General features: G+C 44.9%; 1 protein-coding gene across 2 annotated transcripts in view; it reads left to right on the top strand.

Moving 5' to 3' along the window:
* Positions 1-13,665, top strand: part of LOC139553500 (leucine-rich repeat-containing protein 3-like) — a 16,588-nt gene extending 2,923 nt beyond the window's left edge. The window contains exons 2-3 of one of the 2 annotated variants that reach the window (XM_071365913.1): positions 11,663-12,133; positions 12,344-13,665. In XM_071365913.1, coding sequence (XP_071222014.1) covers positions 11,724-12,133; positions 12,344-12,914 — 981 coding nt within the window. In that variant the 5' untranslated portion in view covers positions 11,663-11,723 and the 3' untranslated portion in view covers positions 12,915-13,665. Of the gene's footprint in view, positions 1-11,662; positions 12,134-12,337 lie in introns of those variants that run through there. The other variant, XM_071365904.1, reaches the window with a different exon arrangement.
* Positions 13,666-14,653: the final 988 nt, after the last annotated feature.

Below are 14,653 nucleotides of genomic sequence, written 5' to 3'. Positions count from 1 at the left end.
CTCAAAACAAGACATGAAACAAGATGAAAGTAGCTGAAACCAGTCACTTACGATTCCCACATGACAGTTTCTTGTCATTTGTCAGTAGCTATCTGGCCATCCAGAATCACAACAACTCTCAGATTTCTGCCCCGTTGAAGAGTACGCGTCGTTTTCGTGACGTTACCAGCTATCCCATCTATGTAAAACCAGAATGTAGATCAGTGTGGACTGGGAAATGGAAAAACGTCCCTTATATGGGATAGGATTTGTAACGATGAAGATGCTTATGATGATATAAAGAATCATTTTAATAAAGTGTATACTTTAATCACTCAAATATCTAATAAGAAATACAATACAGCACGTCTGAAACAAATACACAGCTGATATTTCAGCCTTGATTCTAACCACAACCAGAGGAGGATCACCACGTGGTAAATGGACAAATGTGTTGAAAAATGTACACCGGGTGTTATATTTTCCTGGCTAAGGCACATGTCACATGTTGAGTTCTGTCCTTCGTTTGATAAACAGGCGGAACAGATGTTGTCTCTTCTCCTGCAGTCATATTCTGACTGAAGTTTGATTTTCCTCGTTGATATAACCCAAGCCCAGATTCTAACCAACTCAGATACGATCATGGAATATATTCTTCTGCAGTCTGATACTGAAGAGTATTTCTATCCTAGTTTGTTTTTACTGACTGAGCCAACAGATACGTAAGGACCCAGTCTGTTTTCAACAACACATTGTCTTTCCATCACATTCTGACTGAACTTTTGTTTTTTCCTTGCTGGTCCAGCACCAACTGAGGACATGTCTCGAACCATGGGATAAAACAAACACGGAATATTCTCCTGCAGTTATAGATCAGACTCTAACAGTGGAGTCTTGCTACCTTAGTTTTCTCTTCCTTGCCCGGACAGGAGATAGATTACATACAGCACAGCAGATACTCTACAGAGATTCCAACCAAGACTCGGATATAATCACTGGATTAATGTATTCTTCTACACAGTCACCCACATGCTACGGTATAGTTTTCTTTCCCCTGTCTTCACACGCAGATAGTGTACAGCCCCGACCAGGCTACTTCTGATCATGGACTACAGTCAGGTCCAAAGGTATTGACACCCTTAAGAAAGAGGAGCAAAAAATAATGTATGAAATAAATGATGCAAAGATGGAAATATATTGTATGCAAAAAAAAAAGGGTAAATTATAATATTTTATACTAATACAATTGCTCAGAGAAAGAGATTTTTTTAAACAAGTAATACAAAAAAAATACAAAACATATTATTGGCACTCCTGTTTTGAATACTTCAGTACCTTTATGAGCTTGGAGAACACGTTGAGAGGCTGACATGTTGTACAATGTCCTGCTATTGGGTAAAGTTCATGATGCCGTTGACATTAACAAGGACCCCAGGACCAGTAGATGAAGAATAGACCCATAACATCAAAGATCCACCACCATATTGTACTGTAGGAATGCTTCTGTTTTTTTAAACACCAAACCCACCACTGGTATGTGTGGCCAAAGAGCTCTATATTCATGTCATTTGCCCATAGCACCGCTCGGCGTTCCAAGTGCCAGTGCCGTTTAGTAAACTCCAGGCGGTGCTATGGTCAGATAACATGAAAATAGAGCTCTTTGGCCACGCATACCAGTGGTGGGTTTGAAATACTGAAACTTCAACCCAACCCAGTCCCCAGCCCAGGCTGTGTCTCTTCCAGCTGTGTAATTATCCACACTAGATAGCTCCAACTAGGCCAAACGCATGTCATATTCACCGGCACCACCCAGCCACAGCCCAGCCCTAAGCTCACAACACACAACTCTGTCACAACCCAGCCCACAACCCAGCCACAACCCACATCCCAACCCAGAGCCCAGTACACAGCCCAGCACACAGTCCAGCCACAACCCAGCCCACAGCTCACAACTCACAACCCACAACCCATAACCCAGCCACAACCCAGCTCACAACCCAGCCCACAACCCATAACTCACAACCCACAACCCACAGCCCATAACCCAGCCACAACCCAGCCCACAACCTAGCCCACAGCTCACAACTCACAACCCACAACCCACAACCCAGCCACAACCCAGCCCACAACCCAGCCCACAGCTCACAACTCACAACCCATAACCCAGCCACAACCCAGCTCACAACCCAGCCCACAGCTCACAACTCACAACCCACAACCCATAACCCAGCCACAACCCAGCTCACAACCCAGCCCACCGCTCACAACTCACAACCCACAACCCATAACCCAGCCACAACCCAGCCTACAACCCAGCCCACAGCTCACAACTCACAACCCACAACCCATAACCCAGCCACAACCCAGCCCACAGCTCACAACTCACAACCCACAACCCATAACCCACAACTCAGCCCACAACACAGCCACATCCCAGCCCACAACCCAGCCACAACCCAGCCCAGCTCACCCACATCCCAGCCCACAGCCAAGCCACAACCCAGCCCACAACCCACCCACATCCCAGCCCACAACCCAGCCACATCCCAGCCCACAACCCAGCCACATCCCAGCCCACAGCCCAGCCCAGCCCAGCCACATCCCAGCCCACAGCCCAGCCCAGCCCAGCCACAACCCAGCCCTCAGCCCACAGCTCACAACCCAGCCACAGCCCAGCCACAACCCAGCCACAAACCAGCCATAAACCAGCCCAACCCATAGCCCACAACCCAACCCACAACCCATCCACAGCCCAGCCCACAACCCAACCACAACACAGCCCACAGCCCAGCCCAGCCCACAGCCCATCCCACAGCCCAGCCCAGCCCAGCCCAGCCCAATACCCAGCCCACAACACAGCCAACAGCCCACAACCCAACCACAACCCAACCATAACTCAGGATCTGTGTCTCTTCTAGCTGTGTGCTTATGGACACTGTGAGGGAGGATTAATGTGCTGGTCTGGTATAGTGTATCAGCAGTGGTACTCAGACATCCATCCCACTGTGTCTAATGCCGCAGTCTCCTTAGTCCCTGTAATGTGCACTACTTTTGACCAGGGCCCTGGTTGTACACTATGATACTATATAGGGAATAGGGTGCCATTTGGAACACAGTTAATGTCCCTGCTTACTATAAAACACAGAGATGTGTAATCACTGGAACATGAGTAAGGATGATCTGTTGGGAGATGGATACAATGGATAAATAATGAGAGAGAGAGTAGATGAATGTAATGTCAAGCTTGTCAGATGTGTGGGTGGGAGGGATGGATGGATAGAGGGTGTGTAGGGAGGGTGAGTGTGAGGGAGGGAGGGAGGGAGGGAGGGATGGATGGATAGAGGGTGTGTAGGGAGGGTGAGTGTGAGGGAGGGAGGGAGGGAGGGAGGGAGGGATGGATGGATGGATGGATGGATGGATGGAGGGAGGGAGGGAGGGAGGGAGGGAGGGAGGGAGGGATAGATAGATAGATAGATAGATAGATAGAGGGTGTGTAGGGAGGGTGAGTGTGAGGGAGGCAGGGAGGGAGGGAGGGAGGGAGGGAGGGATAGATAGATAGAGGGTGTGTAGGGAGGGTGAGTGTGAGGGAGGCAGGGAGGGCGGGATGGATGGATGGAGGGAGGGTGTGTAGAGGCAGGAAATGGGAGGCTGGTAATGTCTGTTGTGTTAAAATATTGTCATGTATGTACGTATGTATGAAAGAGAGTATGTGAAGAGTTTATAAAAAAAAATGCTATATCCACAAATTTTTTTTTTTTTTTTTTTTATCAGAAATTATTGCTTATGGGTACCTTCATGTGTGTAAAATATTACTGTACTCAGATTTGTTATTTACAGATTTTAGATGTGTATTAAAATGTGTGTTTTTTGGGGGGCAAAAAAACTATCCGTTGTTTAGCTGGAATGGAATGTTGATGTACTGTATATTTCAATCAGATGTATTTATAAAGCCCTTCTCACATCAGCTGATGTCACAAAGTGCTGTACAGAAACCCAGCCTAAAACCCCAAACAGCAAGCAATGCAGGTGTAGACTGTGATGTGGGGTCGTCTCACCTAGCTATCTTAAGATGAATGCACTGTGCGTCACTCTGGATAAAATGTAAAATGTAAATGTTTTACATACAGATTTCATAATTACTGTATTGATTCATAAAAAAAGATGTATACTGTATATATTGATGTCACAAATGTATTATTCGTACAGTTCTTAGATCCATGTTGTCACATTATAGGAAATACATGAGGATTGTCTTTCTGACATCTCCCATTTACTGTAACCAGTAAATCTGATGATTCATAGCAGTAAGAGAGGTCCGTATAGATTTTAGTTTCAGGCCTCCTCTTCTTCCTATTCTCTTGTCCCAGTAGATGAAGTAGTGCACTATATAGGAACTAGGTCACTAAAGTAGTGGACTATATAGGAACTAGGTCACTAAAGTAGTGCACTATATAGGAACTAGGTCACTAAAGTAGTGCACTATATAGGAACTAGGTTACTAAAGTAGTGCACTATATAGGAACTAGTCTATAATATGTGGCTGGTATTTGAATAATAAATACATACAAGTGATGGCCATTTCCTTCATAACAATGAGATGCAACCATTAATGTCATCCTCATTCTATGGGCCTTTGGTAGCTAGTAGTGACTATGTGACAAGGAGGATTTTTCAGAGGAACAGGCTTAATCTGTCTTTTTTATTCCCCTTTACCCAGTGACTTTTATTGTCCTGAACCTTAATCTCCTCTGTCTCCTGCAAAGCTGCCGGAAGGAGGGATGCTGGAGGGGCTGCAGAATGATACAACCTGATACATTTTTATAATTTTGCCCCCAAAATGATATTCCTTCCTGTATGAACAGACATAAATCATTCAAAATACTACACAAGAGAGCATCATTTAGCCACAGAGAATCACTAGTTATACTACACCAGAGAGCATCATTTATCCACAGAGAATCACTAGTTATACTACACCAGAGAGCATCATTTAGCCACAGAGAATCACTAGTTTCTAAACAATTGCTTGGGATTACGTTTTATCACAAGCACTTACAGTCGGGACTGCAATTTGGGCAGCAACTATGCCAAATATAGAATAGCTTGTTGCTTTGTGGTTTGTGGCCATAGACATATAATCCATAGAATAATTTTGGAACCTCTAACTCTGGCAATTTTGACTGTTAAAAGAATACTTTGGGATTTTGGCAATGAGGCCCTTGATGTACTTCCCCAGAGTCAGATGAACTCTTGGAAGTATCCCTTTAAACTCATGGGTACACTAGCAATGGCTGCCTGTCCTGTCAATGGCTGCCAGTCCTGTCAATGGCTGCCAGTCCTGTCAATGGCTGCCAGGCCTGTCAATGGCTGCCAGTCCTGTCAATGGCTACCAGTCCTGTCAATGGCTGCCAGTCCTGCCAATGGCTGCCAGTCCTGTCAATGGCTGCCAGAACAGCCATCTATGGATTATATTTCTATGGTTGGTTGCGGCTGTCAGTTTTCCTTCTGCAAATTTCAAAATACAATTACGAGAAAAATGTAGTTTGGAAGCAAATCCCTACTGCTTAAAAAATAAATAAAAATATAAACCCTTTTTTTCTCAACAACTTTGATTGATTCTGAATGAACAGCACTGTTTTTCAAAGTATATATATATATATACACAGTACCAGTCAAAAGGTTGGATACACATACTCATTTAAGGGTTTTTCTTTATTTTTACTATTTTCTACATTGTAGAATAATAGTGAAGACATCAGAACTATGAAATAGCACATATGGAATCATGTAGTAACCAGAAAACTGTTAAACAATTCAAAATATATTTTATATTTGAGATTCTTCAAAGTAGCCACCCTTTGCCTTGATGACAGTTTTGCACAGTCTTGTGTTTATCATCGAAGGAATGAGCGTTACACCGAGGCCTGTACTCTGGAGCGGGATCGATTTGGAGGTGGAGGGTCCGTCATGGTCTGGGGCGGTGTGTCACAGCATCATCGGACTACACTTGTTGTCATTGCAGGCAATCTTAACGCCGTGCGTTACAGGGAAGACATCCTCCTACCTCATGTGGTAACCTTCCTGCAGGCTCATCCTGACATGACCCTCCAGCATGACAATGCCACCAGCCATACTGCTCGTTCTGTGCGTGATTTCCTGCAAGACAGGAATGTCAGTGTTCTGCCATGGTCAGCGAAGACCTCGGATCTCGATCTCTTTGAGCACGTCTGGGATCTGTTGGATCGGAGAGTGAGGGCTAGGGCCATTCCCCCCATAAATGTCTTACAGGTGGCTTGGTGGAAGAGTGGGGTAACATCTCACAGCAAGAACTGGCAAATCTGGTGCAGTCCATGAGGAAGAGATGCACTGCAGTACTTAATGCAGCTGGTGGCCACACCAGATACTGACTGTTACTTTTGATTTTGACCCCCCCCTTATTCAGGGACACGTTATTCCATTTCTGTTAGTCACACGTCTGTGGAACTTGTTCAGTTTATGTCTCAGTTGTTGAATCTTATGTTCATACAAATATTTACATAAGATTGCTGAAAATAAATGCAGTTGACAGTGAGAGGACGTTTCTTTTTTTGCTGAGTTTATATATATATATATTAATATTGTACAATCTGTGTGTCTCTTCCTTGGGAATAGATGACCATGTTGTTTTTATTACTCTCATTTGGTCACTGTCAGAGTAGCATAATTTCAGTCATTTGGTATAAAAAAATTACGTAGAATTGGATGAAATTCATTTCAAAAAGGCAATTTTTTTAAAGAACCTGCTGTGTAAAAATCTCCAAAACGCCTTTTCTCAACTGTATGCCACTACGCAAATGCACCCGCTGGCTCCAGGTCATCTATGAGTCTTTGCTAGGTAAATCTCCGCCTTATCTCAGCTCACTGGTCACCATAACAACACCCACCCGTAGCACGCACTCCAGCAGGTATATTTCACTGGTCATCCCCAAAGCCAACACTTCCTTTGGCCGCCTTTCCTTCCAGTTCTCTGCTGCCAATGACTGGAACGAATTGCAAGAATCACTGAAGTTGGAGACTTATATCTCCCTCACTAGCTTTAAGCATCAGCTGTCAGAGCAGCTTACTGATCATCACATCTGTACACAGCCCACCTGTAAATAGCCTATCCAACTACCTCATCCCCATATTGTTATTTATTGCTTACCGATCGCTGCAGCTGTACACAGCCCATCTGTAAATAGCCCATCCAACCAACTACCTACCTCATCCCATATTTGTTTTTGTTTTTGCACACCAGTATTTCTACTGGCAAATCCTCATCTTCACATCTATCACTCCAGTGTTAATTGCTAAATTGTAATTACTTCGCCAATATGGCCTATTTATTGCCTTACCTCCTTACTTCATTTGCACATACTGCATACAGATTTTTCTATTGTGTTATTGACTGTACTTTTGTTTATCCCATGTGTAACTCTGTGTTGTTGTTTTTGTCTCACTGCTTTGCTTTATCTTGGCCAGGTCGCAGTTGTAAATGAGAACTTGTTCTCAACTGGCCTACCTGGATAAATGAAGGTGAAATAAAAAAAATAAGAATTCATTGGAAACATATGTTTACATTGCCAGAGCAAGTGAAATAGATAATAAACAAAAGTAAAATAAACAATATAAAATTGACAGTAAACATTACAACCATAAAAGTTCCAAAATAATAAAGACAATTTCAATTGTCATTATGTCTATATACATACCTCTCTCTCTCTCTCTCTCTCTCTCTCTCTCTCTCTCTCTCTCTCTCTCTCTCTCTCTCTCTCTCTCTCTCTCTCTCCCATTCTCTCCCGCCCATTCTCTCTCTCTTTCTCTCTCTCTCTCTCTCTCTCTCTCTCTCTCTCTCTCTCTCTCTCTCTCTCTCTCTCTCTCTCTCTCTCTCTCTCTCTCTCTCTCTCTTGGCCCCCCCCTCTCTGTCTGCCCTAACAAACTCTGTGAGACACCCTGTGATGCTCCCAACTCCCAAGAGTGATTATTATAAGAAAATTCCAACCCTCAGGTCGTTATGTTCAAAGTCCTAAGGTCCTTATCACGTAAGGGTTGAATCACTGCCGTAACAAAACAATGTTCCCTGGTGAACTTCTACAGAACGTATCCAGCTCCTGTCTCAAAGCCAGAGGAGGGAGAGAGGAGGAGGAGAGAGAGGGGTGGGTGAAGAGTGGAGCAGGTCGAGGGGAGGGAAAGGGGGATAGAGAGAGAGGGGTGGGTGAAGAGTGGAGCAGGTCGAGGGGAGGGAAAGGGGGATAGAGAGAGGGGTGGGTGAAGAGTGGAGCAGGTCGAGGGGAGGGAAAGGGGGATAGAGAGAGGGGTGGGTGAAGAGTGGAGCAGGTCGAGGGGAGGGAAAGGGGGATAGAGAGAGGGGTGGGTGAAGAGTGGAGCAGGTCGAGGGGAGGGAAAGGGGGATAGAGAGAGGGGTGGGTGAAGAGTGGAGCAGGTCGAGGGGAGGGAAAGGGGGATAGAGAGAGAGGGGTGGGTGAAGAGTGGAGCAGGTCGAGGGGAGGGAAAGGGGGATAGAGAGAGGGGTGGGTGAAGAGTGGAGCAGGTCGAGGGGAGGGAAAGGGGGATAGAGAGAGGGGTGGGTGAAGAGTGGAGCAGGTCGAGGGGAGGGAAAGGGGGATAGAGAGAGGGGTGGGTGAAGAGTGGAGCAGGTCGAGGGGAGGGAAAGGGGGATAGAGAGAGAGGGGTGGGTGAAGAGTGGAGCAGGTCGAGGGGAGGGAAAGGGGGATAGAGAGAGGGGTGGGTGAAGAGTGGAGCAGGTCGAGGGGAGGGAAAGGGGGATAGAGAGAGGGGTGGGTGAAGAGTGGAGCAGGTCGAGGGGAGGGAAAGGGGGATAGAGAGAGGGGTGGGTGAAGAGTGGAGCAGGTCGAGGGGAGGGAAAGGGGGATAGAGAGAGGGGTGGGTGAAGAGTGGAGCAGGTCGAGGGGAGGGAAAGGGGGATAGAGAGAGAGGGGTGGGTGAAGAGTGGAGCAGGTCGAGGGGAGGGAAAGGGGGATAGAGAGAGGGGTGGGTGAAGAGTGGAGCAGGTCGAGGGGAGGGAAAGGGGGATAGAGAGAGGGTCCAATCAAACTTAAACCCATGTGTTCTTTTTCTTCTCCACCAATCGAAGTTCCTTCCGTGTGTTCTTTTTCTTCTCCACCAATCGAAGTTCCTTCCATGTGTTCTTTTTCTTCTCCACCAATCGAAGTTCCTTCCATGTGTTCTTTTTCTTCTCCACCAATCGAAGTTCCTTCCATGTGTTCTTTTTCTTCTCCACCAATCGAAGTTCCTTCCATGTGTTCTTTTTCTTCTCCACCAATCGAAGTTCCTTCCATGTGTTCTTTTTCTTCTCCCCCAATCGAAGTTCCTTCCATGTGTTCTTTTTCTTCTCCACCAATCGAAGTTCCTTCCATGTGTTCTTTTTCTTCTCCCCCAATCGAAGTTCCTTCCATGTGTTCTTTTTCTTCTCCACCAATCGAAGTTCCTTCCATGTGTTCTTTTTCTTCTCCACCAATCGAAGTTCCTTCCATGTGTTCTTTTTCTTCTCCACCAATCGAAGTTCCTTCCATGTGTTCTTTTTCTTCTCCACCAATCGAAGTTCCTTCCATGTGTTCTTTTTCTTCTCCACCAATCGAAGTTCCTTCCATGTGTTCTTTTTCTTCTCCACCAATCGAAGTTCCTTCCATGTGTTCTTTTTCTTCTCCACCAATCGAAGTTCCTTCCATGTGTTCTTTTTCTTCTCCACCAATCGAAGTTCCTTCCATGTGTTCTTTTTCTTCTCCACCAATCGAAGTTCCTTCCATGTGTTCTTTTTCTTCTCCACCAATCGAAGTTCCTTCCATGTGTTCTTTTTCTTCTCCACCAATCGAAGTTCCTTCCATGTGTTCTTTTTCTTCTCCACCAATCGAAGTTCCTTCCATGTGTTATTTTTCTTCTCCACCAATCGAAGTTCCTTCCATGTGTTCTTTTTCTTCTCCACCAATCGAAGTTCCTTCCATGTGTTCTTTTTCTTCTCGCCAATCGAAGTTCCTTCCATGTGTTCTTTTTCTTCTCCACCAATCGAAGTTCCTTCCATGTGTTCTTTTTCTTCTCCACCAATCGAAGTTCCTTCCATGTGTTCTTTTTCTTCTCCACCAATCGAAGTTCCTTCCATGTGTTCTTTTTCTTCTCCACCAATCGAAGTTCCTTCCATGTGTTCTTTTTCTTCTCCACCAATCGAAGTTCCTTCCATGTGTTCTTTTTCTTCTCCACCAATCGAAGTTCCTTCCATGTGTTCTTTTTCTTCTCCACCAATCGAAGTTCCTTCCATGTGTTCTTTTTCTTCTCCACCAATCGAAGTTCCTTCCATGTGTTCTTTTTCTTCTCCACCAATCGAAGTTCCTTCCATGTGTTCTTTTTCTTCTCCACCAATCGAAGTTCCTTCCATGTGTTCTTTTTCTTCTCCACCAATCGAAGTTCCTTCCATGTGTTCTTTTTCTTCTCCACCAATCGAAGTTCCTTCCATGTGTTCTTTTTCTTCTCCACCAATCGAAGTTCCTTCCATGTGTTCTTTTTCTTCTCCACCAATCGAAGTTCCTTCCATGTGTTCTTTTTCTTCTCCACCAATCGAAGTTCCTTCCATGTGTTCTTTTTCTTCTCCACCAATCGAAGTTCCTTCCATGTGTTCTTTTTCTTCTCCACCAATCGAAGTTCCTTCCATGTGTTCTTTTTCTTCTCCACCAATCGAAGTTCCTTCCATGTGTTCTTTTTCTTCTCCACCAATCGAAGTTCCTTCCATGTGTTCTTTTTCTTCTCCACCAATCGAAGTTCCTTCCATGTGTTCTTTTTCTTCTCCACCAATCGAAGTTCCTTCCATGTGTTCTTTTTCTTCTCCACCAATCGAAGTTCCTTCCATGTGTTCTTTTTCTTCTCCACCAATCGAAGTTCCTTCCATGTGTTCTTTTTCTTCTCCACCAATCGAAGTTCCTTCCATGTGTTCTTTTTCTTCTCCACCAATCGAAGTTCCTTCCATGTGTTCTTTTTCTTCTCCACCAATCGAAGTTCCTTCCATGTGTTCTTTTTCTTCTCCACCAATCGAAGTTCCTTCCATGTGTTCTTTTTCTTCTCCACCAATCGAAGTTCCTTCCATGTGTTCTTTTTCTTCTCCACCAATCGAAGTTCCTTCCATGTGTTCTTTTTCTTCTCCACCAATCGAAGTTCCTTCCATGTGTTCTTTTTCTTCTCCACCAATCGAAGTTCCTTCCATGTGTTCTTTTTCTTCTCCACCAATCGAAGTTCCTTCCATGTGTTCTTTTTCTTCTCCACCAATCGAAGTTCCTTCCATGTGTTCTTTTTCTTCTCCACCAATCGAAGTTCCTTCCATGTGTTCTTTTTCTTCTCCACCAATCGAAGTTCCTTCCATGTGTTCTTTTTCTTCTCCACCAATCGAAGTTCCTTCCATGTGTTCTTTTTCTTCTCCACCAATCGAAGTTCCTTCCATGTGTTCTTTTTCTTCTCCACCAATCGAAGTTCCTTCCATGTGTTCTTTTTCTTCTCCACCAATCGAAGTTCCTTCCATGTGTTCTTTCACTCCAACATCTGTGGGTGTGGCTGTACTGTATGTACTTTCCACTCACCTCTTGTGGATGTTCTGTGTGTTCTATAGCCTCTTCTCATGCTGTTTTCTGTTCTGTTCCACCAGGCTCTGCTGGTCCTGGCATCTCCCTCTGGACCTGGGGTGTGTCGAGGGCTATGGTGAGGACATGTGCCTCAGCGGGAGGACTGGATGTCATGGAGGAGATGGATTGGGGCTGCGGAGAGGATTGGATAAAGTGTTGGAGAGAGGAGGACTGGGCACAATGCTTGGGAAAGAGAGAAGACTGGAGAGAGGGAGGGCGAGAGAGAGAGGGCAGGGAACCGGGACAGGGCTGGGGCAGGAGACAAGGCTTGGGGGAGACCTGGGAGGCTGGTCATTCACCCTGCTGGTCCTGCTCCTCCTCCTCCCCCCGGTGTTCCCCCAGTGCCCTGACAGCTGCCACTGTGTGTGGGAGAGCAGCATGGTGCTGTGTATGGACGCTGGGCTCCGTGAGTTCCCCCAGGGCCTTCCTCCGGACACCGTCACCCTCCACCTGGAGAGGAACTACATTCGCTCGCTCCCCGAGAGCGCCTTTAGGCAAGGAAGATAACAATTGTCATTTTTTATTCACCTTCACCTTCATTATTGTCATTAGTTCATTTAATACATTTATTCATTGATTAATTAATTAATTAATATTTATTTGTCTATTTCTTTCATTACAATTCATATCTGGCTCCCAGTTTGGTTTTAGTTCCAGGTCTAATTATGATGTTTCTGACACTTCCTCTTGTTATATACCTTCAGGGAGCTGACCCATCTGAGGGAGCTTTACCTCTCCCACAACCGTATCGATACCCTCTCCTCCGGGGCCCTGCGCCACCTGAGCTCAGAGCTCCGTCTCCTGGACCTCTCCCACAACCAGTTACGCCAGGCCAGCCGGGACGAGTTCGGTTCCACGCGGGCCAAGACACGCCTCTACCACAACCCGTGGCACTGCGACTGTACCCTGCAGGAGCTGATGGAGACGTTAAATCTAGAACCGGAGACGGTTAACGGGATTGTGTGTGAGAGCTCGGTGAGGAGCGCCGGGGAGGTGAGTCGCTGGGAGGATCCAGGGGGCGCAGGGGAGCACGCCGGTCAACCGCTGGTTAAGTTGCTCGACTCTGGGGTGAACTTCTGTAATCTCCAGCGGAAGACCACGGATGTGGCTATGCTGGTGACCATGTTCGTGTGGTTCTTCATGGTCATTGTTTATGTGGTCTACTACGTGAGACAGAACCAGGCTGAGACCAGAAGACATCTGGAGTATCTGAAGAGTTTGCCCAGTCCGAGGAAAACACTCACGGAGACAGACACGATAAGCACTGGTCTCTGAACTATTTATTTATTGCCTTTATTTAATCAGGTAGGTTATTGAGAACACATTCTCTTTTACAAAAATAACCAAGAGAAGGCCAACGAAAAGGCCGTAGAGACAATTCATCTCTCTGTATTGGGACAGAGCTTGTTAATTGAAAATGGACTCTATAACAACTGACTTTAATTAAATGATTACAACATTTTATTTTTTGTAACTATTGGATCTTTTCCATAATTATTTATATTTTTTTGTCCTGACTACATTTATACAAAAAAAATATGTTTTTGTATTCACTGGCATATGCACAGCTTTAACGCTGTCCAAATGGACAGAGAAAGACCAGAAGAAGAAAGAAACAGAGAAGACTGTCAATATTGATCAGTACCTTTCATCATCAATACTGGTGGCTTTCATCATCAATACTGGTGGCTTTCATCATCAATACTGGTGGCTTTCATCATCAATACTGGTGGCTTTCATCATCAATACTGGTGGCTTTCATCATCAATACTGGTGGCTTTCATCATCAATACTGGTGGCTTTCATCATCAATACTGGTGGCTTTATACTGGTGGCTTTCATCATCAATACTGGTGGCTTTCATCATCAATACTGGTGGCTTTCATCATCAATACTTGTGGCTTTATACTGGTGACTTTCATCATCAATACTGGTGACTTTCATCATCAATACTGGTGGCTTTCATCATCAATACTGGTGGCTTTCATCATCAATACTGGTGGCTTTCATCATCAATACTGGTGGCTTTCATCATCAATACTGGTGGCTTTCATCATCAATACTGGTGGCTTTCATCATCAATACTGGTGGCTTTCATCATCAATACTGGTGGCTTTCATCATCAATACTGGTGGCTTTCATCATCAATACTGGTGGCTTTCATCATCAATACTGGTGGCTTTCATCATCAATACTGGTGGCTTTCATCATCAATACTGGTGGCTTTCATCATCAATACTGGTGGCTTTCATCATCAATACTGGTGGCTTTCATCATCAATACTGGTGGCTTTCATCATCAATACTGGTGGCTTTCATCATCAATACTGGTGGCTTTCATCATCAATACTGGTGGCTTTCATCATCAATACTGGTGGCTTTCATCATCAATACTGGTGGCTTTCATCATCAATACTGGTGGCTTTCATCATCAATACTGATGGCTTTCATCTTCCATTGTACTCTTAACAGGGAATACTCACCTTGACCAAATTATTTTTGACAGACAGATAGCAGATCGTTACAAACATGTAACCTGAGAGAGTGTCTGTTTCTATTCTGTATATCAGGTTCCAAAGGCATGTGATGTTGTTTAGTGTTCAGGATCATTAGTTCTACTTTGTCTCTCTCCAGCCCTTGATGATCAGTGAAGAAGGCTATTTTACTGTCTGAACCAGCCAGTCATCTACATTCATATTCTATGTTTTATCACCCTACGAGCCCGGACACAGCTTGAGATCCTCTGGCAGGCCACTGTTGACCCATTCAAAGTCTAGGTTGAAAACTAAAGGAGATCGGGCATTTGCCATTAAGACCCCGAGACTTTGGAATGGTCTGCCAGAGGACATCAGGCTGATAGATTCAGTGCCTCTTTTTTTTTATTTTAATTTTATTTATTTAACCTTTATTTAACCAGGTAGGCAAATTGAGAACACGTTCTCATTTACAATTGCGACCTGGCCAAGATAAAGCAAAGCAGTTCGACACATACAACAACACATAGTTACACATGGA

This window comes from Salvelinus alpinus, chromosome 2 (genome assembly GCF_045679555.1).
Source record: "Salvelinus alpinus chromosome 2, SLU_Salpinus.1, whole genome shotgun sequence".
Taxonomy (NCBI): Eukaryota; Metazoa; Chordata; class Actinopteri; order Salmoniformes; family Salmonidae; genus Salvelinus; species Salvelinus alpinus.
Note: the sequence above shows the minus strand (reverse complement) of the source record. Positions and strands in the feature narration are given on the sequence as shown.